This window comes from Panthera leo, chromosome B2 (genome assembly GCF_018350215.1).
Source record: "Panthera leo isolate Ple1 chromosome B2, P.leo_Ple1_pat1.1, whole genome shotgun sequence".
NCBI classification, from domain to species: domain Eukaryota; kingdom Metazoa; phylum Chordata; class Mammalia; order Carnivora; family Felidae; genus Panthera; species Panthera leo.
The window spans coordinates 39,863,394-39,890,304 of record NC_056683.1 but is presented as its reverse complement, the minus strand read 5'-3'; the positions used below and the strand labels follow the sequence as shown (position 1 = coordinate 39,890,304).

The following is a 26,911-nucleotide window of genomic DNA, read 5'->3' as shown; positions in this document are numbered from 1 at the left end:
TGACACCAAGTATTTTGGCCCTTGTTTTGGAAGGATGGAGTTGCCATTTGCTGATAGGGGGAAGGCTGTGGGAGGAGCATTTTTGGTGGGGGAAGATTAGGATCTCAGTTTTGGAGAAGTTGAATTTAAAGGTGCCTGTTGGACATCCCCGTGGAGTAGCCAAGAAGGCAGCCTCCGATGTGAAACAGAAACAGAGAACAGGTCACCTCACATGCCAGCTCTGATTTCTCTGATTGGTAATGATGCCCGCAAGTGCTGTGTTGAGATTTTGTGTGGTTTTTTTGTTTTTTGGGTTAAAAAAATTTTTTTTAACGTTTTTATTTATTTTTGAGACAGAGCATGAACCGGGGAGGGTCAGAGAAAGAGGGAGACACAGAATCCGAAGCAGGCTCCAGGCTCTGAGTTGTCAGCACAGAGCCCGACACAGGGCTTGAACTCACGGACCGTGAGATCATGACCTGAGCCGAAGTTGGACGCTTAACTGACTGAGCCACCCAGGTGCCCCTCTTCTTTTTTTTAATGTTTATTTTTGAGAGAGAGAGAGAGACAGAGACAGAGCACAAGCAGGAGAGGGGCAGAGAGAGGGAAACAGAAGCAGGCTCCAGGCTGCTGTTAGCACAGAGCCCAACGTGGGGCTTGAACTCATGAAACATGAGATCATGACCTGAGCTGAAGTCATTTGCTTAAAGGACTGAGCCACCCAGGTGCCCCTAAAATGTCTTAGTATGTTCTATAATGTGCATGATATATTAGAGTAGCAGGTATGGGCATTATTTATAAATTATTCTACGTAGGAATGATATGCTCAGTTTTTACTGAGGAATGGACAAATACTTCTGAAGATTACCAATTTGAAATATTGTACATCAGGTGCTCAAAATTGTGACCTGAAATACTGTATGTACCCTGAAGTATCTCCTGAATCCTTTAAGGAAAAACAAAATTATGTTCAGTTTGGTGGGGCACCTGGGTGGCTCAGTTGGTTAAGTGTCAGACTCTTGGCTTCAGCTCGGGTCGCGATCTCGTGGGTCGTGAGATTGCTCTGACAGTGTGGAGCCTACTTGGGATTCTCTCTCTCCCTCTCTCTCTCTGCTTCTCTCCTGCTCGCACTCTCTCCCTCAAAATAAAAAAGTAAACATTAAAAAAAAAAGTGTCAGAGACTGTTCTAGAGTAAAAGAGATAGAAAAGTTAGGGTAACCTGTGCACCTGAGTGGCTCAGTCGGTTAAGCGTCTGACTTCAGCTCAGGTCATGATCTTATGGTTTGTGAGTTCGGGCTCCGCATCAGGCTGTCTGCTGTCAGCACAGGGCCTGCCTCTCTGTCCCTTTCTTTCTCTGCCCCTCCCCTGCTTGTGCTCTCTGTCTCAAAGAAAAAAAAAAAAAAGATTTAGGGTAACAATGCGAACATGATCCTTGATGGGATCTTGGGTTGTGAAGGAAAAACGCTACAAAAGAATATTAGTAAGAACAACTGGGGAACTTTGTATATAGATTGTTTATGGTATTGTGTTAGTGTAAATGGTATTTACACTATGGTATTGTTTATGGTATTGTGTTAGTATATACAAAGTTAGTGTAAACTTTGTATATAGATTGTTTATGGTATAGTGTTAGTGTGGTCATGTGGAAGACTGTTGCGTTCTTAGGAGATCCAGGCTGAAATATTTAGGGATGAGGAGTCATGATGTTTGTAATTAGGTCTCAAATTTTATTTTATTTTATTTATTTTTTTGTTATTTATTTATTTTTAAATGCTTATTTATTTTTGGGAGAGATTGAGAGAGAGAGAGAGAGAGAGGGAGACAGAATCCCAAGCAGGCTTCAGGCTAGGAGCTCTCAGTGAACCTGACACAGGTCTTGAATTCAGGAGTGTGGGATCATGACACCTGAGCCAAAGTCGGACGCTTAACCGACTGAACCACCAGGTGCCCTTATCTTATTTTTTTATTTTTTCCCCTCCCTGGCCCCTGAGACCGTGTTTAGTATACTAGATTGTTTCATTGACTGGAACACTGTCTTCTTCACCCTTTCTGAGGCAAAGAATTTGCCAGATCTTCACCACTGCTATAGAAATCCCTGGCATGTTTTATTTTCTAGCTGCCTCCACATGCGTTGTATTACATTTATTATCATAAATAGTCCATATGGGTAAAGAAGTTTGTGCCTTTGGGGCACCTGGGTGGCTCAGTCGGTTAAGCGGCCGACTTCGGCTCAGGTCATGATCTCGCCATCCGTGAGTTCGAGCCCCGTGTCGGGCTCTGTGCTGACCGCTCGGAGCCTGGAGCCTGTTTCGGATTCTGTGTCTCCCTCTCTCTGACCCTCCCTCATTCATGCTCTGTCTCTCTCTGTCTCAAAAATAAATAAACGTTAAAAAAAATTAAAAAAAAAAAAGAAGTTTGTGTCTTTAAGTGCCACAGTCCCAATTAACTTTTTTAATGGCTCACCATGTCAGGCACTGTTCTATGTGTTTTACACATAAGAGCCTGTTTTCAGCCTCACAGCTGCTCTGTAGGGGAGGTGCTACTATTATCCTCATTTTCAGAAAAGGAAACTGAGGCACGAATAGGTGTTATAGAGGGAGTGCCGAGCAGCGTGGCCCCAGGCCGGGCCCTGCAGTATTTACCACCCGCTCCTGGCCATACGCTTCACATCACGAGCTGGGTCATAGACGTTTGCTACAGCTTCCATACCGGGAAGGAGGAGGGCTTCTGCCGCTCAGACTTTTGCTTTTCTCTGAGGGGTTCTGGGTGCATGTCCATAGCGGAAAGGGTGCTCCTGGAGAGAGGCCAAAACAACGACAACAGAAACTACTGCTTTTGAGGGCTCGCTGTGTGCCAGGCAGTGTGAGATGTTTCGTCCTCAGAATCTCACCATGCCATAAGAGCATTATCCTCATCAGACAAAAGAGGAAACAGAAAAAGAGCGGTTCCAGTAACTCCCTCAGAGTCATGAGGCTTTGAACTCCAGCAGCCTGACTCCAGAGCCTTCCCCTCCCCCAAGCCTGCCTTGCCTCTACCTGTCCTCTGAATGGGTCTGAAGGTAACCGAGCCCCAGCCTGGAGACCAGAGACAGGCCGGGTTGGTGGGGGGTGGGGGGGAGCTGGGCCTCACCCATCACTTTGTTCACCCCCTCAGTTCCCAGATGGGGACATTTCAGTGACAAAGGGGAGGAGGAGTGGGAGAAGAAGAGGAGGAAGAGAGCATTGTAATGCTTCCTTCTTGGGGCTTTTCATCTGGCCTGTGACATTCCATTCCCACCCCTCCTCTAACTGGCCGTTTCATTGAGTAACTTTTTCTGATTGAGTGCACCTGGGCAGAAACTCCTCCCATATTGGCCCTGGTCATTGCTATGTCGTGTTTTTTTTTTTTTTTTTTCCTTACAAAAAACAAGGGGAGCCCCTATTCCTTTGAGGTAGAGGTGGTTGTTGAAGTGCCCAGGCAGATCAGCCAACATTCCAGGAACCGCTCTGATCTAGTGCTCACCTGCCCGTTTAGAGGACAGCGGCTCGTCACTGACTGGCTCCTGGGCCCTGGAGGTTCAGGATGACTCAGCTCTGGGCATGGCAGTCCCGGCCAGGGGCGAGGCCGAGGTATCCCTCAAAATGCCCTGCTCGCCAGGAGCTCCCTTTCCCAGGGTACAAGTTCACACCCTTACCTTCCTGGACGGGCAGTCTCTGTGTGCCTCTTCCTCAGTAAATCAACAACTCGTAAATCAACACACCCTCTCGGACTAGCACGAGAGGCAGAAGAAGGAATCAGTGAAGAGCAGGGACTCTGCAGACTGCCTGGGTTGAATCCTGCTCCTGCCACTGACGTCCTGTGTGAACTTGGGCAAATTATTTAGCTGCCCTGAGTATTAGTTTCCTTTTATGTAAAATGGGGGAAAATAATCATATACTTCTCATAACGTTGATGGGGAACATTGAATACCTATTGGGTACCCAGGTATTGTCCCTGCAGGTATTGTACCCAGGTACCCAGGACACAGTGAGCTCTCCATAAAGGACTGATATTATTATTTTAATGTTTATTTATTTTTGAGAGACAGAGTGTGAGTGGGAGAGGGGCAGAGAGAGAGGGAGACTCAGAATCCGAAGCCGGCTCCAGGCTCTGAGCTGTCAGCCCAGAGCCGGACCTGGGGCTCGAACTCACGAACTGTGAGATCATGACCTGAGCCAAAGTCAGACACTTAACTGACTGAGCCACCCAGGTGCCCCAAAGACTGATATTATTGCTGGTGGTCACAGCCCAGTGCTGGGTCTCGTAGAAGAGACACACATAAAGGACACAGTCCCCTCCTTAAGAAGAGGCAGCATACAGTTAAAAAGTGTATGGTTTGGGGGGAGCTAAGCGGACCTTCAGTACGTTATTTAATTCCATTGGTACGTCAGTTTTCCCATCCCCAAAACAATTCTTAGAGGGTGAGATGGTGGATGATAAACACCCTGCTCGGTGCCTGCCACATTGTTGGCTCTCAATACATATGGATTCTCTTTCCCTTTCTAGGAGCTACACTCTGGAGAGGGACAGAGAGCAGATCCAGAACCAGCCAGCCAAATGTTTAGTTTTAGGGCATGTACAGTTGGATCCACAGAAGTTTGGAGGCCAGAGGATTGGTTCCTGTAGTTGGATTGTTCTAGGAAGGTTTCTTGGGAGACGGTGGACCCTAGTTGGGGCTGAAAGGATGACTAAATAAATGGAGCAGAGAGCATAAATGGGCTGACCAGTGGTAGAAGGGGGATTGAAGAGATAAGGAGGGCAGTGAGAGGTCCGGTCGTGTTTGTAGAGGTCTGCATAGAAGAAGATTGTTTCCTTTCTCATATTGTCTAACTGGAATTTTCTGTGCTAACTTACATACCTCTCGCTGTAGTTGAAGACAAGTTCTCTTAGAAGGACCATGGTTATTTCAGACTAAATGAGCTTTTGGTGTTTTTCTTAAGCACTTTTGTGCTTGATATTGGGGTAAAGACCAGGTGAATTTCCTTAGATGAAAGGTGAAGGAATTCTGAGGGCCAATTCCCAGTCAAGTTTTTTGACCCTGAATGTCCCAAATAAGGCATACTGTGAAGTGCAAGGACCAGGCCAAGGGGTGCTTAGAGCAGAGAAGTGAGTGATAAAGAAAGAACTGATTGTTAAATCAGTGTCATGGACATTTGGGTGATAATTTGGGAAAAGTAAGGCAACAGCCCCACTTAATAAGATATCATGAATAAATGTAGGTAACAATTTACACATTATAAAAAACCTGGAGCACCTGGGTGGCTCAGTGGGTTAAGTGTGCGACTCTTGATTTCACCTCAGGTCATGATCTCAGTGGTTCCTGAGGTTGAGTCCCGTGTTGGGCTGTGTGTTGCAGGCTCTGTGCTGACAGCTTGGAGTCGGCTTGGGATTCTCCCCCCTCCCCTGCTCCTCCCCTGCTTGCAGGCTTGTGCACCTGCGGGGTCTCTCTCAAATAAAACAAACAAACAAACAAAAAACCCCAACAACCCAACTTTATAGTATGTACTCTTGGAAATGCAGATTTTGGGGGCCTCATTACAGACTTGAAGAATGAAAAGCCCTGAGGCCAGGCCCAGAAAACTGCATTTTCAACAAGTTCCCTGGGTGATAAAAAAAAAAAAAAAATTCACCTATAAATATTTCCTATGCTTTCTTGTAATGCTTCTATAATATTAAGATGGGCAAAGCATGATTCAAAGGCATAAGTCATTATAGAAAATATCAATAGATAAGGCTATATAAAATAAAAACCTATTTGTACAACAAAGAAACAGAAAAAAGAAATCTACCATGAACCAAAAATAAAAGGCAAATGATGAACCAAAAAAAAATTTGCAAAATATATGATAAAGAAAAAATATGAAAAGGGGTTAGTGTCCTTTCAATGTAACGAGCACTTATAAATCAATAAAAACAATTCCTATAAAAGAATGGGCAAAGGATATAAATAGGTAATTTACATAAGAAATGTAAATGTCTAATAATAGTCAATATTCTTACTGATATTCCGCTTTTTATCTTTCCAGTTTTTCTCCATAAAGAACATGTGGCATATGTATGTGTATGTGTGTGTGTGTGTGTGTGTGTGTGTGTGTGTATAATATATATAATGAAAGATCATTCAGCCATAAAAAAAAATCCTGCCATTTACAACAACATTGACAGACCTTGAGGGCATTACATTAAATGAAATAAGACAGACAAAGAAAGATAAGTACTATATGACCTCATTTTTTTTTTTTTATATGATCTCATTTGTATGTGGAATCTAAGAAAACCAAATTCAGACACAGAGAACGGATTGTTGGTTGTCAGAGGCAGGGAGTGGGGAGGTTTGGGGGGCTGAGGGAAGTGGCAAAAGGTGATCAAAAGGTCCAGACTTTTAATTATAAGGTAGATGAGTTCTGGAGATGTAATGCACAACATGGTGACTATAGTTAACAATATTGTGTATTTGCAAGTTGCTAAGAGAGCAGATCTTAAAAGTTCTCATCGGAAGGAAAAAATGTAACTATGTGAGGAGACAGATGTTAACTAAATTTATTGTGGTAGTCATTTTGCAACATTTACATATATCAAATCCCTAGGTTGTATACCTTAAATTAATATAACTGATATATATGTCGATTGTATCTCAATAAAACTGGAAAAAATTTTAAGATAAAAAATAATGGTGATTTGCTGTCTTATCAAAGGTACAGTTTTCTTATCTCAATAGTCCTACTCAGTAATTCTAAAAGTAAAGAAACACCTTCCTTCAGGACAGATCTAGTTTCTGGTTCTGTACTTATTTCAAAAGCTATAAGTTTTTAGTTCTCCTGCACCCTAAAAGCTTCTTACACTTCAACATCTTTGTTCCTTCCATAAGTTCATACCTAATCTTTTTAATTTTAAATGTATTGTTCTCTTTAATGAAAGAGTGCATTGCAATGAATAAGTAGCTGAAGAAACTGCATGTTTGTGTTTTTGAAGACAGGAGTAAAGGACTTACAAGATCACACAAGGCACATGGCACAGATACATGTTGATACAACAAGGGTTCTTGAATTAAAAATATATGTAATTGTTAATATGCCATTTTCATCTCTCCAGCTGGTAGTGTTCGTTTTTTCTTCAAGTTTTCTAATGTTTGTTCATTAGATTGGCTCAGCCTTTTAGCAGGAAAATTTGGTAATAAGAACTGTATCAAAAGCCTTGGAATGTTTCATAACCTTACATTGAGAAATTCCACTTCTAGAAATTAATTCACTTCTAGAAACAATCATGAGTATGCACAAAGATACTACCACAAAAGCATTTTACTGTATTGTTTTTAATAGGGAAGAACTAGAAACACGTTAGATTTCCAATAATTCAGCTTTGGTAAAATGCATTATGATACATTCACCAGTGGCATACTACATAGCCATTAAAAATGTATACACTATTTAGGGGCTCCTGGGTGGCTCAGTCATTGAGTGCCCTATTCTTGATTTTGGCCCAGGTCATGATCACAGGGTTGTGGGATTGAGCCTTGAGAAGGGCTCCACACTGAGCCTGGAGCCTGTTTGAGATTCTCTCTCTCTCTGTCTGTCTGTCTGTCTCTCTCTCTCTCTCTGCCTCTCTCCCCCGCTTGCATGCTCCCTTTCTCTCTAAAATAAATAAAATTTTTAAAAATTAAGAAAAAATACATAGACTATTTAATGACATGGAAAAGTCCTAACAGTATTATTTTTAGTGGGGTGAAAAGCCAGCTTACAAAACAGCTTACAATGATCTTATTCCTAAAAATATGTGTTCATTCACAGAACAATTGTAGAAAAAATAAACATTGACATTTTAAGGGGTTCTCTCTGGAGAAATTGTAGGTAGCTGTTATTTCCTTTTTTGTGTGTCTTATCCATATTGTCGAAGTTTTCTAGAATGTAAATGAACATTTCCATGATATGAAAATGACGGTAAAACGTATTCTATAAAACGGAACAACTCACTGAGAGAATGTTTAGCGTAGAACTTGCTGTAACAGTGTCCTGTCTCTTAACAAGTCACTTCTGTGGCTCCTTCCTCGGGAGGGCCCCAGGAGAGGCAGGGATCGCCAAGGCCTCCTCCCTCCTCCCATTTGAAGCCTTACTAGAGGCCTGTGGTCTGCCTCTTGGTCATGTAGAATCCAGCTTTGGGGAAACTGCAAAGTAACCCAAAGTTTGGGAAGTAGGTTTATAGTCTGAGCTAGAAACTCCTTCTCAGAGGATCTAGTTTCTCCGCCCACGTTTTCCTCAAACAGAAACTAAGGCCTACTTCGGGGCTTGTCCAAGGCCACACAGCCAACTGAATGACAAGGTGAGGCCTTGAATCCTTGGCCTTTCCGCCCGGTTGTATTTGTGTAATACGCAGATTTAGACCGGCCCTTCTCATACTTTAATGTGCACGGGGATCACCAGGGATCTTGTTGAAATGCAGATTTTGATCCGGCTGGTCTCGGTGGGCCACTTCTAACCAGCTCTCGGGGAGTGCCGTTTTTTGTTGGTCTGGGGAATCGCAGTTTAAGTAGCAGTGGTGTAGAGCACAGATTCTGGAGCCAGACTTCAGCTTCCAGGTCCTGGCTCTGCCACAGGCTAACTATGATTGTTACCCGCGCTGTGCTTCAGTTTCCTCATCTGCGAAATCAGTTTAACACCTGAGAGTTTTCGCGAGGAGTTAATAAGTTGCTACACGTTAAGTGCTTAGGTCGTTGTGCACTACGAAGTGCCCAGTCGATTATCATTCATATTGCCCAGAGCAATCAGCGGGTGCAGTAGGGTTTGTCGAATGAATGAATAACCTTTGGAAAAAAGTTCTTTCCCGGGAGGCTAGCGTCTGAGAAGCAAAAGGGGAGGGCTCGTCGGAGGGGAAGAGGCCCACCTCCAAGGAGCTTCTCTCCAGCGGGTGGTCAGAAGGGCCGGGAGCGCCCGGAAGCCGGCCGGCCCGCGCCCCGCGGACCAATGCGGCCGCCCGGGGGGAGGGGGCGGCCAGCCAGCCCTTTCCGTCTGGGGCTCCGGCGGCCCCGCCCCTTGCGCGTTGAGACGCTCGCATTCCACGGTTGCTACATCGTCGCGAGGGGCGGGGCGCCTGTCAGGGAAGCGGCGCGCGCGCCGGCGCGGGCGGGCTGGGGCTCGGCCGCGCAGTGCCAGCGCCAGCACCAGACCCGCGCCCCGCGCAGTCCCGACCGCCGCCTGCGTTCTGGCTCGCGAGCCCCAGCTCCCGCCCGCCCGTGCGCTGCCCGAGTATGGAGCTGCTGTGCTGCGAGGGCACCCGGCACGCGCCCCGGGCCGGGCCGGACCCGCGACTGCTGGGGGACCAGCGTGTCCTGCAGAGCTTGCTCCGCCTGGAGGAGCGCTACGTGCCCCGCGCCTCCTACTTCCAGTGTGTGCAGAGGGAGATCAAGCCGCACATGCGGAAGATGCTGGCGTACTGGATGCTGGAGGTATCTCCCGGAAGGGTCTCCCCTCCCCCGCCGCCCGGCTCCGGACATCTCCGGGCCGCCCTGTGGGGACATCCTGGTCCCAACAACAATCAGCAAGATGCTTCGGTGGCTCAGATCCCCGGGGCCTGGTCTCTCACTCGGGCACCCCAGCCAGCCGACTGCCTCCGTGGTGTCCCTTTCCCTTCCCCAGCCCTAACTCTGACTGCCGGTCGTTTGGCACCCTCCCTAACCCTTCCTTCGGGCCAGGAAAGCGGGACCGGGGCCACCCTCTCCCCTCCGGCTTCTCTCAGCGTCTCCTGCTTCCCTCCCCCGCTCGGATTGCTCGGGAGAGCGCGCCTGGAAAACCCTGGGCTCGGCCGCCCCCGCCCCAGAGCCGGTTCCTGTGTCTGTCGCGGGGTTCTGGCGGGGAAGACGGTGGGGGTGGCGCGCGCGCTGTTCCGGCAGTCAGGGAAATGAAAAGTGCGGGAGGCAGCGGCTGGAGTCTCCTCCCTTCCCTTTGGGTGTGTGCAGTGGGTGGTGGTAATGGGGGTAAGGTCCCAGTTCTCTGCCCACCGTAGCTACCTCTTCCGTCCCCCAACCCCCTTCTTGCTATGGGGGAGGGCAGTCTCAGTTTGGAATCCTTGAGGAAGGGAGCCTCTGGCGTACCCCCACCCCCCAGGGGAGGGGGAAGGAGGCAGGCTACGCGGAGGAAGTGGGGGGCGTCACCTTAGGGAAGGCGCATCCTGCGTATTAGTCCTTGTCTCAGAAGGTTACCCCCCCATTTTTTTGCCCCTCATCCACTTCCCTTCAACGCCCCCCCCCCTTTAGTGCTGCTGCGTTCCCCATGCCCCTGCCCTAGAAGTGACTGTGCGCCCTCCCCCAGGTTTGTGAGGAGCAGCGCTGTGAGGAGGAAGTCTTCCCCCTGGCCATGAACTACCTGGATCGCTACCTGTCCTGCGTCCCCACCCGAAAGGCGCAGTTGCAGCTCCTGGGTGCGGTCTGCATGCTGCTGGCCTCCAAGCTGCGCGAGACTACTCCCCTGACCATCGAAAAACTGTGCATCTACACCGACCACTCTGTCTCTCCCCGCCAGCTGCGGGTGCGTGCATAACTCTCCCCACCCCCCTACATACTGTCACCACACTTACCAGGAAAAGGAAGGCCAAGACCTCAGAAACTTTCTGCCCTTGGGGAGGGTAGCAGAAGCGATTTTATTTTATTTATTTATTTTTTTTTTGGACAAAAGATACGGCAGTGTGGGGGGACAGTCAGACGGTCAGGGTAGCTAACCCCGGCCTCCAAGCTTGAGCTGCCAGCATGAATTGAATCCCCTTCTCCTGACCTCCAGGGGGTGCCATTCCTTCCTGGTCTTTCCCCCAGATAGCAGCAAGTCAAACTGCATGTCTATACTCACTAGTACTTTGCCTCTGGGTTTACACAGCCACCATGAGTTATTTATTGGCAGCAAAAGGACATGCCTGCACACCCCCACTGGAGTGGGGGAGTGGAATGTGCTTCATGTGGGGGAGGGGGCTGCCTTGGTTGAGTCTTTATCCCAGTGTGGACTTTGTGATTGAAAAGCCTCCTAGAGCCAATTAAAGTCAGGCCCCGATTGCTCTCAGGAAGGGCCAAGGAGTTGTCATCCTACCTTCTTTCCTTCCTTTTCTATCCCAGAAGAGCTAGCTCCTTCCAGGTCCTCATTCTGAGGAACTCGAGCAGCTGCTTCAGGCCTGGTGGGATCCACCTCTCCCTTTCCCCCTTAGCCAAAGGCCAGAGCTGAGGGATAGCCCGGGAGCTGAACTGCAGCTGCTTCCGATGTGATAATGATGCCCCCTCCCCCGGCCCACCCACTCTGACCGAGGTCTTTCATAACCCTGTGGGGAGCTGCTGTCACTCCTGTGGTTTGGGAAGTGGCTCCCTGGGCCCCTTGCTGGGAACTTGGGCTGGGCTCTTCCCGAGGCAGGGCAAGGGAGTCAAGGCTCTCTTTCCCCCACTGAGCCTGGAGAGGAGGTGGGGAAGCCGCTTGGATCTGGAAGAGGTTATTCAGGGCAGGCGGATCATCTCCTGGAGGGCCTGGGGGAGAGGATGGGTGAGCTGGCACCTTCCTCCACCTTGCTCCGCGGCGGCCAAGTCTTCTTCTGACCCTGAGAGGAGTCTCTGGGCCCCATCTCCTGGGGAGGAGGGCAGTATGCAGGCTGCTGTGATTGGCTGGCCAGGAAGCCAGGGTACTGGGGCCCCCGACTGCTGCTTGTCGAGGAACAGGATTCCTCTTCCTGCCAAGTAGCTCTCAGAGATGGGAGTAGGAGGCCAGAGTTGGGAATCCGGGAGGCCCCACGGCTCTTTGTGATGAATCTGGTAGTTTTTGGCAAGTCTGAAGGTGGAGCTGGCTTCCAGGGCCAGCGAGCAAGATGTTTCTGGAGGGGTTTGGGCTGGAAGGTAGAAGGGTACTTCCTTTTTTGTGAAAAGACTGGCATGGTGTGTGTGCCTTTGTGTGAGGGTAGTCTTTCAGAACAGGCCACAAGGACTCTTCATCTTTTCCCTGTGCCTGAGCCGGGGGTGGAGTGTGCAGATGTCGTCTTACAAGGACAGAGTTGGAAGGGACTGCACAGAACTCCAGTCAGTCCAAACCCTTGTTGCAGCAGAGGGCGGTCGAGGCCCAGAGAAGGAGGAAACGGTCCCCGTCCTGCCTCAGCACTGCACTGAAGCGGCTGAAGAGGGTCTGGGTCTCCAGGCTAGCCCAGGTGGCCTTAAAGCCTACAGATGTGATATGAGCTGCCAGCCACCACCACTAATCGCTCCCAGGGGTGTGTTCCCCACCAGGCGAGGGCTGAGATTCTCAGGAGTTGCCCAGATACAGGGTAGGGTGGCTGCCTTCCCTCACATGGGATCCCCTCCCCACAGGGAGACCCCCATTGCAAGTCACCTTCCAGATCTTTCCTTGGAGGGTAGGTGTTTTCTGGTCACTTCTGGGTTAGGAGCTAGAGAACTGGGGCAAGCATGAGTAGAATGCTGGCTTCTCGGCCCAACTTCTTTTGGCTCTGGGCCAGGCCCTTTTCTGTAGGGCCCTGTGAGAGGCTTGGGGCTGATTTAGGAGGATGACACCTAGGTGGGGGCCGGGAGAGGGACAGCTGTGACTGACGGCCTGGAAGAGGTTGGGTGGGGTTGCCATTTCTGCCTCAGTAAGGGGCCAAACCCGTGAGTTCCTTCCTGTGATAAAACAGTGAAGAAATCCTCATGTGTGCAACTCAGAAACGGGGCCATGACTAGGAACCTCAGATGAGTGGATTGGGTGGGGCGCCCAGCCTCCTCCAGGACGTAGCAGTGGTATGTAGCTGTGGGCAGGTGGAGATGCTATTTGGTCCCTCAAGGATCGCCTGGATCTGTCCTGCCTGGCTGAGCCTCTGCTTCGCTTCCTGAGACTTCAGTGACGCTAGCCACTGTGGTTCCAGGTAAAGCCACTGTGGTTCCAGGTGGCGTGGGGTGCTGTGTCTCAGGACTCACCCCCAGTGTCCCACCAACACTGTGGGATGTGGCTTAAGTTGGGCAACCTCTCCTTTGAGGAACCTCAGGGTTGGTTCAGTGGGTGTGTCACAGGAGGCATGGCCTCACGCTCATTTGAGTGTCTTCAAGAGGTGCAGACTTGGCTGGGATGCAGGACTGGAGAGGCTAGTGGTGATCTCCCCTTTCACAAATCCTTGGGATTACGGAGAGCCTTTCTGCTTCACCCCAGAGGAGGCTCAAGGTTGTGATGCCTGCCGCTGCAGTCTTTTCGTTCAACCTTAGCCGGAGAAGTACTCCGAGCCCTGCACGAAGTCAGGAGAAGGCCTGGCTTATTGGCCCCCGAAAGAGAACCAAACAGGATTGAAAGAGACAGTTCATATCAAACACGTAGTTCTGGCACCTTGTAAATGAGCAGTAGATGCTCAAAGCAAGTGCCCCCAATTCTTCCACACCCTGAACTCCCTATTCCACAACGCCGGCCCTTAAACCCAGAAGCAGAACTGGGGCCCTCGCCTTCAAGTTTGATGGGCTTCCTTCCCTGTGACATTTCTGCTTTACTCCCTACCCTTCCCTTCTTCAGCCACTGACTCCACCCTCTTTCCCAAACACCAGGACTGGGAGGTGCTGGTCCTGGGGAAGCTCAAGTGGGACCTGGCTGCTGTGATTGCTCATGATTTCCTGGCCCTCATTCTGCACCGGCTCTCTCTGCCCCGTGACCGGCAGGCCTTGGTCAAAAAACATGCCCAGACCTTTTTGGCCCTTTGTGCTACAGGTAAGAGCCCTATATACATTTTTGCCAGGTGAGGGAAATACGAATACTTGGAAGGGTGGGAGGTAACTGGATTCTGCTTCATACTCCTCTCAAAATTTGTCAATATTATCTCTCTTCTGGAGGCTCAGAAGAGGCAGCAGAACATGATCAGAGCTGTATGGGATTTTTTTTTTCTTTTTAGTGTTTATTTTTGAGAGAGACACAGTGTGAGTGGGGGAGGGGCAGAGAGGGGACACAGAATCTGAAGCAGGCTCCAGGCTCTGAGCTGTCACACGGGGCTCGAACTCGTGAACCAAGAGATCGTGACCTGAGCTGAAGTTGGACACTTAACCAACTGAGCCACCCAGGCGCTGCAGAGCTGTATGGGATTTTAGAGACCACCGGTCTGTAAGTGGCTTGGAGAAGTGACTTGCTCAGGGTCTCACAGTCATTAAGTTGGGAGCACAACCAAGGTCTCTTGACCCTAGTTTTGTTTCCACACCAGGGAGAGACTCCTTCACTCTCTGGTCCCTGGCACACTCACCGACCACCTTGGAGCAGACACACTTGTGCAAGTTTCCTGTTCATCCTGGTCCTCTCTAGGAGAGGCCCCTTCCTGCCTTTCTCCCTCGTTGCTCTTATAGTACTCACTGCTGGGGTTTCTGGTATGCCCTCAGCTCTATTCTCGGTGCCTGGCATTTTTGGAGCAATAGGAAGTCCGTGCTGGCCATGATCTTTAAAGCCTTTGCCTCATGGTTCCCTCTTCCTTTCCAAGATTACACCTTTGCCATGTACCCACCGTCCATGATCGCCACGGGCAGCATTGGGGCTGCAGTGCAAGGCCTGGGCGCGTGCTCCACGACTGGGGACGAGCTCACCGAGCTGCTGGCAGGGATCACAGGCACAGAGGTGGTGAGTGCAAGGGCGCCGGTTGTGGCCGGTCAGCACTTCCTCAAGCAGTGCTATTCCCTGAGCCTCCAGCAGAGGGAGGAATGCATCCCTAGCCTGGTCTCCACTCCTGGTTTCAGGTGCCCCACCCCTGGGGCTTCTGTGGCCTTCTGTCTTGGTCTGGAGAAGGGTGGCTTGGGTGGGTTGAAGGGCACTGTTCCTGGGTGCCCTTTTCCTGCCAGATGATGTGCAAGAGTGGGGGTGGGGGTGCTGTCAGATTATTGGGCTGCTCTCACACTCCCTTGCCACATCCTCTTGCCAGTTTCTTAGAACTGAAGGCTGATTCCTGGGGCTGGGTTGTGGCCTAACCTCCCAACTTCCCTGTGTGCTGGAAGGTGTCCCTCACCTGCTTCTGCTGCCAGATGCTGTGGGGGTGGGAAGCAGACCCTTCATTCCAAAGGGGACCTTCTGCCCTCCACCCAGCAGTCACTCTTCGCTGTTCCCCCATGTTTGCAGGACTGCCTGCGGGCCTGTCAGGAGCAGATTGAAGCTGCGCTCAGGGAGAGCCTCAGAGAAGCGGCCCAGACCTCGCCCAGCCCGGCACCCAAAGCCCCCAGGGGCTCCAGTAGCCAGGGGCCCAGCCAGACCAGCACTCCCACAGATGTCACAGCCATTCACCTGTAGCCCCGGAGAGGCCCCCTCCAGTGGCCACTGGCAGCAGAGGAAGGGACACCGCCACCCCCCCTCCCTGCCTGCAGGAACGAGCCACGCCATGCCACGCCATGCCACATTGGAAGCCTGAGGGGGCCCCCTCCTGTTCGCCCCTCCCCAAGCTGAAGGGGGCAGGCCCTACCTATCCCTGCAGTGTGCACTAAGGGGCCTGGCCAGCCGTGTTTGGGTGGCCCGCCAGGCTCCTCCTTTTCCCTGCGTCTGACCGGCTCTGCTCTTTCCCTGATCCTAGCTGGCGGTGGGCCAGGCTGGTCGGAAATGAAATTGAAGTAGGTAAAATACATGCACCAGCGTTCCTTTTTGAGGCCCCCTTATTTCTGGGGCTCTCGTGTTCTCAAATGCCAAAATGCCCCCAGTGCCTTGTAAAGGTGTTGCACCTTCCAGAGTTAATGTATTTGGATTGGGGTCTTTCTGAAGAGATCTCAGAGATGCTGATAGACATGTGTGAGGGGAAACAGTCTGGACAGCTCCTCCTGACACGCTTTGGAGGCCCCAATATAATCCGTGCGCGCAGCTGCTCCTAGAGGGAGGGACCAGGCCTCTGTCCGAGGGGCAGGCAAGAACCAACCAATCCCTCCTTGCTTTGCTTTCCGCTCAGCTTCTCCTGTGTGATTGAGGGGGGTTAGGGTGAAGGAAGAAGTTGTTTTAATTTATTAATTGCTTTGAGGACAACTGAAAGAGGGTGTGGTGGGGCCCATCGACCTCACACGCGGTGGTAACCCTGGTGGTTGCTGCATCCCTCCCCTCTGCTACTGGCTGGAGGATCTTTGTGGCCAAGGAGCTGCTACAGCCTGGGGTAGGGCCATGCCCTCCTCTCCCTCTGGCCCTCTGCCCCTCTCTGGGGGTGGGGGATGGAGTAGGGATAAACTGGAGGTGACTGAGCCCCTGTCTGGAGAGGGAGGCAAGCCCTGTTGACACAGGTCTTTCCTACGGCCACAAGGTCCAGGCTGGTGGCCCAGGACCATCATGCTACCTTAATAAAGATTCTGGAATAAGCCTGGCTTTGGCTTCTTGGATTGGATGGTGCTATGGGGAAAAGCCGTTTCTGGGCTGCATGAGGGAAGCAGGGCAGAAGTCAAGGGTCATCATGCAGAGATCACCACAAGCCATTTCTGTAAGGGGCCAGGAAGTAAATATTTCAGGCTTTGTGGGTCATTTGGTTTCTGCCCCAGATATAGTCAGCTCTGCTTTACAATGGGATGTACGCATTCCTAAAATTCACCGCACCATGCAAAATTGCACAATAAAAACCACAGGGCTCATGGGAAACCGGGCTTGAGGCACAATACTCAAAAAAACTTAATGAGTGACACATTTCTTAAAGGAAATAAAGTGGATAACCCAGTTTTCAGTTTAAAAGGTTAAGAAACCTGTACTAGGACACAGCCCTTTTATCTTGGAAAAGACCTGAAGTATGTGGAAGCAGAGGTCAGAAGGCTGTGGAAGGTGAGCGAAGCCACCAGGTGTGGGTGTGGCTCTCCATGCAAGGTGAGCAGAGGCTGCTCTGGGTACTTGTCGGAGGCACGTGCAGGTGGTGTCGCCTGGCTGGTCTCCGCTGGGCAGTTCCCACCTAGTGTTTCTTAGAGAAAACTGCATATAAACGGGAAATTTGTGATCAACTTCTTCCCAAATGCATTAACTGGGTTGGAACGAATTCACGTTTTCAAAAGCAAATAAGCAGCGTTCTAGCAGGACCGTACGGCTGACTCTTAGGTAACGTGGGCTTTAACCCTGCAGGTCCTCTTCTGCACAGAGTTTTTTTCCAGGAGACATATAAACGTATGGTATTCATACAGTGAATTGTGCTCTAAATGTATTTTGTGATTTTCTCAACATTTTCTTTTCTCAGGTGTACTTGACAGAATACTATATATGTGACATAACCTACAAAACATTGTAGTTAAGTTACTGGTAGTTAAGTTTGGGGAGTCAAAAATTACACGCAGATTTTTGGCTATGTGGGGGGTTGGTGCCCGTAAGCCCTGCACTGTTCAAGGGTCAACTGTGCTCAGTTCTGCTGCTGGAGCATGAAAGCAACCATAAAAATCAAGTGGCTAGGCACGGCTGCGTCCCAACACAACTTTACTTATGGACACTGAAATGTGAATTTCATAGAATTTTCATCTCTCACAAAATACTATTAATTTTTTCCTAACCATTTAAAAAATGTAAAAATCATTCTTCCCTCATGGGCAATAAGAAAATGGGCATATGACTCTAGTCTGCCAATCCCTGGTCTAAAACTTTAAATTAGCCAAGAAATTTAGAAAAACTGTCTGGTGGGGACTCTGGATCTACTCCTTCCGGGGCCTGATTTTCTTGCCTCTGTAGCCTCAGTTTCCTCTAGGGACTTTCTCCTGCAGCAATCCACCCACAGCAGAGACAGGACCATCTTTTGAACAACCTCCAAAGTAGCCTCTGCCTCAAGTTGAAGGCAGAGGATGCCTCAAGGGGCTAATAGGGTGGGTAGGGCGTGGAGACAAACTTGTAGAATAAGGAGATGGGGGTATCCTCTGTAAACTGGCAAGAATGCACTCCTCGACAGGAACAGAGAAGAACTTCCCTCCAGCTAAAGAGGGAAAGCACAAAGATCTCCATCGATCACATCAAAACACAAAAGTTCAATAAATACCTGCCTTTGGTTTTTATCCCTATCCCAGTGACTTGACACAAGAGCCTGAGAAAAAGAACCTATTCCAAGCCCCAGTCAGGGAGTGGGGATGCTGGCATGTGGCATCTCAAGTTACATCTCACAACCGAACAGGGACGAAGGCCTAGGATGGAAGAAGGGCCCAGCCAGACCCTTAATCCTCCCTGTCAGGCACAGGGAGCCACAGATGCCTGGGACCACTCTCCCTGCCCTGATCTGGGACTTCAGCTGTAAAATCTCAGTGTCCCCAGCAGGGATCCTGGTGTCCCTCCCACCCCCATGCCCCTCAGACCAGGGCGAGTAACCTTCCTCACTCCATGGTGACAGGAACATCTTCCACGTCTCGGGGCACTGCACTCTGAAGTTCACGCCTGATCTCAGGGGACAGCTGTGGATGGGGCTGCAGCCGGAGCAGTTCCAAGAGGGCCTCCTTCTGATCTGTGGCCAGGTCTGCCTTGTAGCGCTGGACCAAAGTCAGGAGGCACTGGTGCCAGAGCACGGGCAGTTCGCGCCTCTCTGTCCGGAAGCCCAGGAAGTGGAAGACCAGGGCGTCCAGCACCCGGTAGGGCAGCGCGTACTTCTTATCCAGCAGCAGCCGAAGGAAGATGCTGTTGGCACCGCTGTATTCCATCTCGGCAATCTTCAGCATGGCTGCACTGGTGAGGAAGGGTCAGTGGTGGGGGAGGTGCTGGAGGCAAGGTCCACCCTCTCCCCTGCCTCTTCCCCTCCCCTCCTCTGCTGGCCCCTGCACCGTGCCTATTCCTAAGGGGGCCATCTCAGGCCTCCTTCTCACCTACCCCAGCTTCTACTCCTCGGCCTCAGTCACCAGCTGTATACACATTCACCCCAAATCCCTACCTCTGGTTCAGCCTGCTCGTCTCAGTACCTGGCTAGAATACATTCAAGCACCTGAAGATCTCCACCCCTAACATCCTTTCTTCTCATGTTCCCTATTCGTTCATTCAACTATTTACTGTGCCAGGTGGGGATCCTGTTTCGGGGGAACTTACATTCTGTTGGGGTAGTAACACACCCAACAGCTTAAACAACCCACAGATCCAGGGCTGCTCCTAGCTCCTTCCTCACTCTGTCCATCCCCTCCAGCCCCAGTCCTGGGATTCTCCTATCTGGATCCCTCCTGACTCATAGTCCTCTTCCCCGCTCCCCCCAACACTACCTGGAGTGCAACACAGGGATGGAGCATTTGGTGATGATGCTACCCACGATGATGGCTTCCCGGAGGGTACAGGTGCCAGACTCACACAGTGGGATCAGGATCCCTGGGGAGGGTCAGAGGGGAAGGCACTTTGAGCCCAGGGTGAGAGGAGAGAGCCACAGCAGGAAGCACCCCCCACCCACCCGAGACAGTCATCTCCTGTCAGGCTTGTTGCTTTCACCTGCAGGCGCTCTAGCCCCTCCCTCTCTCAGCGGCCTCCCCAGTTCCCACCTTTAAACCAGGCTCCGGGCTTGAACAGGGCCTTCTTGAGTGCCATGTAGAGGTGGAAGTTGAGTCGTTTGTATTCAGCGATGTCATCTCGTACCCGGGGGAGCAGGACAAGATTGTAGAAGCGCTGGGCCATGCGTTCCTTGAGGTTAGAGGCAAAAATCCTATTTTGGGGAAGATATGGGGGAGACTCCAGCTCACATGATAGCCCAGAGCTGGCATTTTAAATACACTGTGGACGGTGAACACTGGACATTCGAGGGGTGTGCGGAAGCGACCTGTGTGCCTGCTACACCCGCCACGTTAGGAAGGGAACGGGACGGGCTACGAGGGGTACCTAAACAGAATGAACGCTCTGACCTGGGGGAGCCACAGCTCTCCTCTGTTCACTTTCCCTCCCCGACATGGGTTCGTTCTCTCCACCCTGGTGTCGCAGGGGACCCGAGCATGCCCAGGGAGCCACAGGCTTTGGAGGCCACTCTGACACCCCAGGAGCTGTGCTCCAGTAGTTATAAGCCTTTCTCCTGGAAACTCATCACAGGAGAGTCTCAACAGGGCCCGGGCCCCAAAACATGGAAACGGGAAAAGCTGGGAAAACAGTGACCTACAGAAGCACAAGACAGAGCTCTGGGGCAAAGCTCAAATGTAACGGCCAAGGCAGAGAAAGCCTGTCTCCCCACAGCCAGCATTTACCTACAGACCCCAGGCCACCCGAACCCCCATCTACTCCACCTCGTGGCTTGGTACATGGCGGCTGCTGTCCAGGCCTCGGGCTCTGTAACGTAGAGGATCTGCTCCCAGTTGGAGAGGGCGGGGATGATCTTGAAGGCCTTGGGCAGCTTCCCACTGCGGTACTTAGATAACACCTGCAGAGGCGAGCGCAAATCATCACCGTCAATGACACGTGCGCCGTGTGCCAGGTCCCCGTCTGGCACAGATTAGCTCAATCCTCACAACAATTCTGAAGGGTATGTCATCAGCACCCTCATTTTCCAGATGGGGAAACCAAGACCACAGTTAAGTAATCTTCCCCAAGGCCACCAAGTCCCTGAGTGGCAGAGCAGAAATCTGAACCTACGCACTTGGGCTCTTAACCTGCTCTTGGCCACCATGCCTCATTTGTACAAGACGTGGGCACCCAAACCCTTAGTGCGAGCCCACGGCCCCTGGGAGGGTATTTCATCATGGCTCTCCACTCGGCTCTTACCTCCCGGACCCCTCTGTAGACCTCCAGAACCCGGGGGTCCAAATGCGGCATAGGAAAGCCTGACACCTCTGACATGACCGTCTCAACTTCCGTCTGCTTCTCGGTCAGCTTCTCCATGATGATGTCAGCCAGGGTGCGCCTAGGAGTAAGGAAGGTGCGGGAGGGAAGCAGGGAGGGCTGTGGCCACTCCAGGAAGCTCTACACTCCCCCCACAGTCCCTTGTGAGCTCCAGTACATCTGTGATCCCGCTGGGATGTGCGGCCCCAGTCTCCCTGGGTCTTACTGCCCACCACAGAATCCCTGCAGGGTGCAGAGGACCCAAAGGTCAATCGACCTGGGACAAAGCTGACGGTTGTGTGGAGGTGAAGAACCAGGACTCTGTAATCAGTCTGCCTGGGTTCAAATTCTGGCTTTTCCTCTCCCTACATGACCCTGGGCATGCTCCTTGGTCTCTCTATGCCTCAGTTTCCTCGTCTGTGAACCAGGGATAAGAACAGTACCTCCTCATAAAGTTACCGTAAGGATTACATGAGTTAACGCATGTCCAGTATTTGGCACTGTTGGCACACAGCAAGTATGTAGTAAGCGTTGCCTGTTTCAAACACATTCACCACTCGCCGATAATATGTTGAGGACTCTCCAATTACAAAATTCTAGTCTGACCTCTCTAGAGACACATCTCAGTTTTTTACCAAGATTTCAAGTAGCTGGAGCCATTAAGGGGGTGGCTGTGACACAAACATCCCCTCAATTTAATTTATTAAAATTTATGGAGATATTTCTAAGAGTATGATGTTTCTCTCAGGTTCCTTCCACAGAGTGCATCGAACATAACTCTATCACGAGAATTCAGAATTACTGTCACAGTGTGCTTTGGTAAAATAATGCTAAGGTATTTTTAAAATGGCTCCTGTTTTTTCAACACCAGGCGCTGAAGCAGGACTTTCCAGATGTTATTCCATGTAGTCAGTGCAACATCTGATAGAAGTGTCATTACCGTCATTATTCAGACACAGGAACTGATACCCAGACAGGTCAATAACTCAATCAAGCTCTCAGAGCTCTCAAGTGGGGAGAGTCAAACCCTGGTCTTTCAGGTTCTAAAGTTCAGGTACTTTTATACAATACTGAGCCCCAAACTAAATGGGCCTCTGCTGAGTTCATGTGGCTCTGGATCTGCTTTCGGAAGGTGCCAACCATCAATTCTCAAGACCGTCGGGAACCCCTGTTTCTGGTAGCATTACTCTTTTATTTACTGCAAGCTATGAAATCATCCTACCCATCATATCAGAGTGATGTGTTACGGGGGCGTCTCAGCGACTGTCAGTTAAGCGTCCGACTCTGGATTCTCAAATAAGCGACCACGGAACTTAATCATTCAGCTTCCCTGTCTTTCCTCGGTATTACCAGCAATGAGAGATACATCAGCCCCGAAAAAGCCCAAGAACCAAGAACAGTGTCATGTTAAGTGTCACAGGGTCGGAATGAACTAGTTGACGGCCTTTATCCTTTAGACTCCCCTCCCCTGGATCAAAATCGAGGGGCGTAAGAGTTTGATCACAGGAGCTTAAATGCCTGCATGTTGTGGAGCCGCCATTTAGTATACACGACAACAAACTGTGCTTCTAACAGGAGGTGATTGTGCCCATCAGGAAACATGTGGCAACGTCTGGAGACATTTTTTGGTTGTCGTGATGGGGGAAAGGTCACCAATGGTATCCAGTGAGTGGAAGTCAGGCATGCTGCTAAACATTCTACATTGCACAGGACGGCCTCCACAAAAAAAGAATTATCCAGCTCCAAATGCCAATAGTGAGGAGGCTGAGAAACCCTGGATGAAATGAAGCTGAGAGTACGAAAGAGATCTGGCCAAGGAAACTGAACATAGCAGTAAGACAACTGAGCATGCCAAGACCAAAGGCAAAGAGATGGGTCGCCCCACAGGCCTGAAAAAAGGCCCTGCAGCTGTTTCCCCAGGCAGTCCGGGCAGTTCTCCCACAGGCAGACAGACAGATGGGCAGGAGGTCTAGTTCATTCTCACTCAGATAGGTCCTTTGAAGATGGGCCAATTTTGCCAAGTTCGTTCCCCACAACTAGCTATGCTCGGACCCTTCCCAAATGTAGGGAATCAAAACTACCAGGACATGTGCTTCCCTGTGGAAAGCTGCCACCAGGACCTGACACCCCTAATCCCAGGCCACGCCAGCTCTACCTAGCAGGAGGGTTCTTGTTCATGAACATCTCAATGGCACGCTCATCCTCGGGGTCCACAACCACTTCTGCATGATGGCCTGCCCCTGTCATTGTGGCAGCCTTCTCCAGGGTGGGCCACTCCTCGTCCTCATCATCTGATCCATCCCGCGGGACCCCTGGACCTAGAAGAGGAGATGAAATGGATAAGCAAGGCAAGCAGCGGCTGAGGGATGTAGAGGTCAATTCAACTTTACCCATGATGTGCATGCAGGCCTCACATGTGCTTGCAGCAGATACAGATGGGTGCAGTGGAAGTGATGAAGTGCCCGCTAGCTTCCTGTTCCCAAGGGCTTACAGTCTTTTCTTTTTTTTAATTTTTTAAAAAATGTTTTTATTTATTTTTGAGACAGAGCATGAGCAGGGGAGGGGCAGAGAGAGAGGAGACACAGAATCCAAAGCAGGCTCCAGGCTCTGAGCTGTCAGCACAGAGCCTGATTCGGGGCTTGAACTCACGGACTGTGAGATCATGACCTGAGCTGAAGGCTGACGCTTAACCGACTGAGCCACCCAGGTGCCCCCAAGGGCTTACAGTCTTGAGGAAAAAAATGTACAAACGTGAACCAAGGAGATAGCGATGCCAACGAGTAACTGCTGACACGCTACACAGTCAGTCATATAGCAGGAACTATTCTAAAGACTATACATAACTTTCCTAACACCAAGAGAGGTGCCCTCGTTCTACCCAGTTTCAGATGGGGACTTGGAAGTACAGGAAAAGGAAAGTTAAGTAACTTGCCTAAGGCAGGTAGTCCGGGTTTAGATTATGCATTCTTCACCCCTGTTCTACACACATTGTAGGGCTTCGTGACAGGCCAAAATGAGTGGTAGAGACAAAATATACCACAGGCACACAGAAGGGGGTGAGAGCAGAGGATGGTTAGGCTCTGGATAGGCAGTAAGGGAGATGGAAGAGTGTGGTCCAGACCTGGGTAACAACACTGGCAGGAAGGCTTGGTTACGAGAGTAGCTGATAGGCAGTAGCAAGAAATAAGATTAGATGGGTAAAGTAAAGCCGGACTGTGGAGGGCCTTGAGGCCAGGCAATGGAGTTCAGATTTCAGTGAAACAACCCATTTTTATAACTGATTTTTGGAAGACTCCAGCCGGCTGGCCATTTGGAAAGGGATGTTAATAGTCCACGCAGAAAAATAAAATGCTACACGTGACCAGCTCCTTAAGAACAGAGGCAGCGTGTGACAAAAGCCAAATGGGAAAGGGGGGGTGCACCAGACGTTTTGTTTCCCCATGCTGACAAATCTCAAATCTGGGCTTGTAGGTAGATTTCCCTTTACCCCAGATACTAACTCCAGCTGCCTCCTGTATGGCAGCTTGGGGTTGACCCACAGGCAATTCAAATCTCACCTGTCATCAACTGAACTCACTCCTTCCCTCCTAGGTCTACACTATAGGTCTACACTACTCACTGTGTTCCATGTCTAAGTAAAGAGCACTACCATCCACCCACTGCTAAGCCAGAACCTGGCAGGCCTGCCTCATCCCCTCCCTTCACCCCAAGACACAATTACCAAGTCCTATTTAATTCTACTTCACACACTATCTCTCAAATCCTTACAGCTTTGCCTAAGCCTAGATCAGCATCATCTCTTGCCCGTGTTAGTTCAACAGTCCCCTAATTGGTCTCCATATTCTCCAATAGCCTCCCAGTGTTTAGGATAGCTTTAAATCCTGAACACAGCATCCAAGTCTTTTGTAGATTTGGCTCCTACCTAACTTACTATCATTAACCCATTCACTCAGCAAACACTGGGCGCCTACTATATGTGAGGTACTGTTCTGAGTGTTGAAAAAAATCAGTGTAAAAGAGAAACTTACGGGGCTTATGTTTTAATCAGGGAGATAGACGATAATAAGTATCAAAAGAAGACAAGTGCTACGAAAAAAGACATAGGGCAGAGCAGAGAAGTTGGGAGTGTGGAAACAGGGGAGGGGGGTGTGTTTCCATTTTTAACGGAGTGGCTAGGGCAGCCTCTCTGAGAAGGCGAAGAATCAGGGGAATTAGCCTCCAGGGTTATGAAAACAGAAGGAATAACCAGGGCAAAAGCCCTAACTTACTATGTTTAAGGAACAATAAAGCCTGTATGGATGAAGAGGGCGAGGGGAAAGAAGAGGCCAGAATGGCAACAAGGGCAGATCATGTAGGTCTCTGTAGTCCTCTAGCTGTTGAGTTAAGAGTAGACTGGAGGGGGTATGGGAGACTAATGAGGAAGCTACTACAATGATCCAGGGGAGAGATTACGGTGACTCAAATAGGACTGTGTTCTGAGGTGATGAGAAGTGATCTAACTCTGGATATATTTTGAAGGGAGAGTCAACAGGATTTCCTAACAGATCAGATGTGGGGAAAGACAGGGGTTCGAGGTTTCTGTCTCGAGCAAATGGAAGGAAATCATGCTACTATCTGAGACGAGGAGGACAGTGGGAGGAGCCGGTTTGGAGAGAAGATCAGGATTTCTGTTTTGGACATACTGATTTGAGACGTCTATTAGACTTCAAATTGGAGATGCCAAATAGGCAGCTGAAATAGGAGAATCTGATTTTCACGGAAAAGATCAAGGCGAGAATACAAAGTTGGGAGCAGTCACCAAATAGAATATACTTAAACTGAGAAACCGACGGCAGCAACAGAGAAGTGCTGTGAAGAGAAGAGGTCCAAAAACTGAACCTTGTGGCACATCAATAAGAGGCTGAGGACAAAAGAGGAGCCAGCAAAAGATGCTGAGAGGTGAGGAAGTAGTAAAACAGGAATGTGATGGCTTAGAAGCCAAGTAAAGATGCTGAAGCCAGGAGACCAGTGTTCAACTGTGTCAAACACTGCTCTCAGGACAGATGAAAGATGAGATCTGAGAAACAGATTAAACAACTGGGAGGACCACACTTCCACCCTAATAAAAAATACTGACCATCTTCTAATTAGTTTCTCTTCCTCTTTGGCTCCTAAACAATATTGTTCTTTCTGCTCAGAGCACTCACCACTCGGTTTTCGGGTCTCAGGCACGAAGGTCACGCAGTCTGGGAAGCCTGACCATCAAAAGTAATGCTACTGTTATAAGAGAAGCTATGTTTTCGTTGTCATGAAATGTATTATCCCAATAGTTGTCTCTCTGTTGGGCTAGACTGCAAGATCTTGAAGTCAGACACATGTCTTTCTTGTTTTCCTCTTTACCCAAACCATGTAAACTCCTAGCGCAGTGCAAAGCACAGGCTAGACATCCCACAAGTATTTATAGAACAAATAGATAAATGTTAGGAATTCTTTGCGGCGTGAGCAATTACTTCCTGTTGGTCCAACTTCGGGGATGCCCAGAAGCGAATACTTAAAAACTACAAGTGGGCGTGGAGGGCTCTGACTACTCTAAATCTGCTCCAGGACTGGGGAAACCCTTTGCAAGAGTCATTACTTTTGCAAGGATGTAATGCGGACCCCTTATTTATTTTATTTTCTCATTCCAAACTCCTCCCTGCCGGATACCTTTCGGCCGTCTACCTCTCTTCCCCACAACCAACCACCCTATTCCTGGCACACACCCCCTGCCACTCACCCAGCCGCGTGGTGCGCTCCCGTGGTGCGGCGGGCTTGTCCCCAGTCCCATGCTCGGCCTCCAGCTCCTCCTGCTGCTGCCGCGCTTGTTGCAAAATCCGTCGGGTCAGCCTGGGCCCCACGTACTCTTCCTCTTCTCCGGTCCCGCGACCCCGCCGCTTTTCCCGGGACCCTGCTCGCACCGCGTCCCCAGCCAGGATCTGCTCAGCCAGGGGCACATGTTTTTCCTGACCTGCGGCTCCGCGAGCCGCCTTGAACTTGGGCATTTTCCCGGAAAACTTTGCCGGAAAGGTTCACACGTGGAGCCAGAGGAAAAAGCCTAAAGTGCGCTTGCGCAACGAACTTCCAGCTCCCAAGAGCCCCCCCCACCGCCCACGGAGTTCACGGCGCCACCTAGCGTTCGGAGGCTAGGATGCCATCAGCGCCGCCACACCCCCTAAAAGAGCTCACGGGTCCTGGATCTGGACTTCCGAATGATCTCATTGCACTTAACGCTGGCTTCTCGAAGTGGTGGC

The 26,911-nt window shown here is 50.2% G+C and overlaps 2 protein-coding genes across 5 annotated transcripts in view; one reads left to right on the top strand and one right to left on the bottom strand.

Moving 5' to 3' along the window:
* Window positions 1-16,285, top strand: part of CCND3 (cyclin D3) — a 98,578-nt gene extending 82,293 nt beyond the window's left edge. For 2 of the 4 annotated variants that reach the window (XM_042938748.1, XM_042938749.1), the window contains 4 exons: window positions 10,299-10,514; window positions 13,529-13,688; window positions 14,443-14,579; window positions 15,072-16,285. In XM_042938748.1, coding sequence (XP_042794682.1) covers window positions 10,299-10,514; window positions 13,529-13,688; window positions 14,443-14,579; window positions 15,072-15,239 — 681 coding nt within the window. In that variant the 3' untranslated portion in view covers window positions 15,240-16,285. Of the gene's footprint in view, window positions 1-9,098; window positions 9,437-10,298; window positions 10,515-13,528; window positions 13,689-14,442; window positions 14,580-15,071 lie in introns of those variants that run through there. The other 2 variants (XM_042938747.1, XM_042938750.1) reach the window with 2 other exon arrangements.
* Window positions 16,286-17,349: 1,064 nt separating this feature from the next.
* Window positions 17,350-26,907, bottom strand: BYSL (bystin like). Its single transcript, XM_042938738.1, has 7 exons — window positions 26,398-26,907; window positions 22,798-22,960; window positions 20,586-20,724; window positions 20,111-20,244; window positions 19,382-19,542; window positions 19,112-19,214; window positions 17,350-18,590 (listed from the first exon to the last, which is right to left on the bottom strand). Exons 1-7 carry the CDS (start codon window positions 26,660-26,662, stop codon window positions 18,245-18,247), a joined length of 1,311 nt encoding a protein of 436 aa, XP_042794672.1. The 5' UTR covers window positions 26,663-26,907; the 3' UTR covers window positions 17,350-18,244.
* Between the last annotated feature and the right edge of the window lie 4 nt (window positions 26,908-26,911).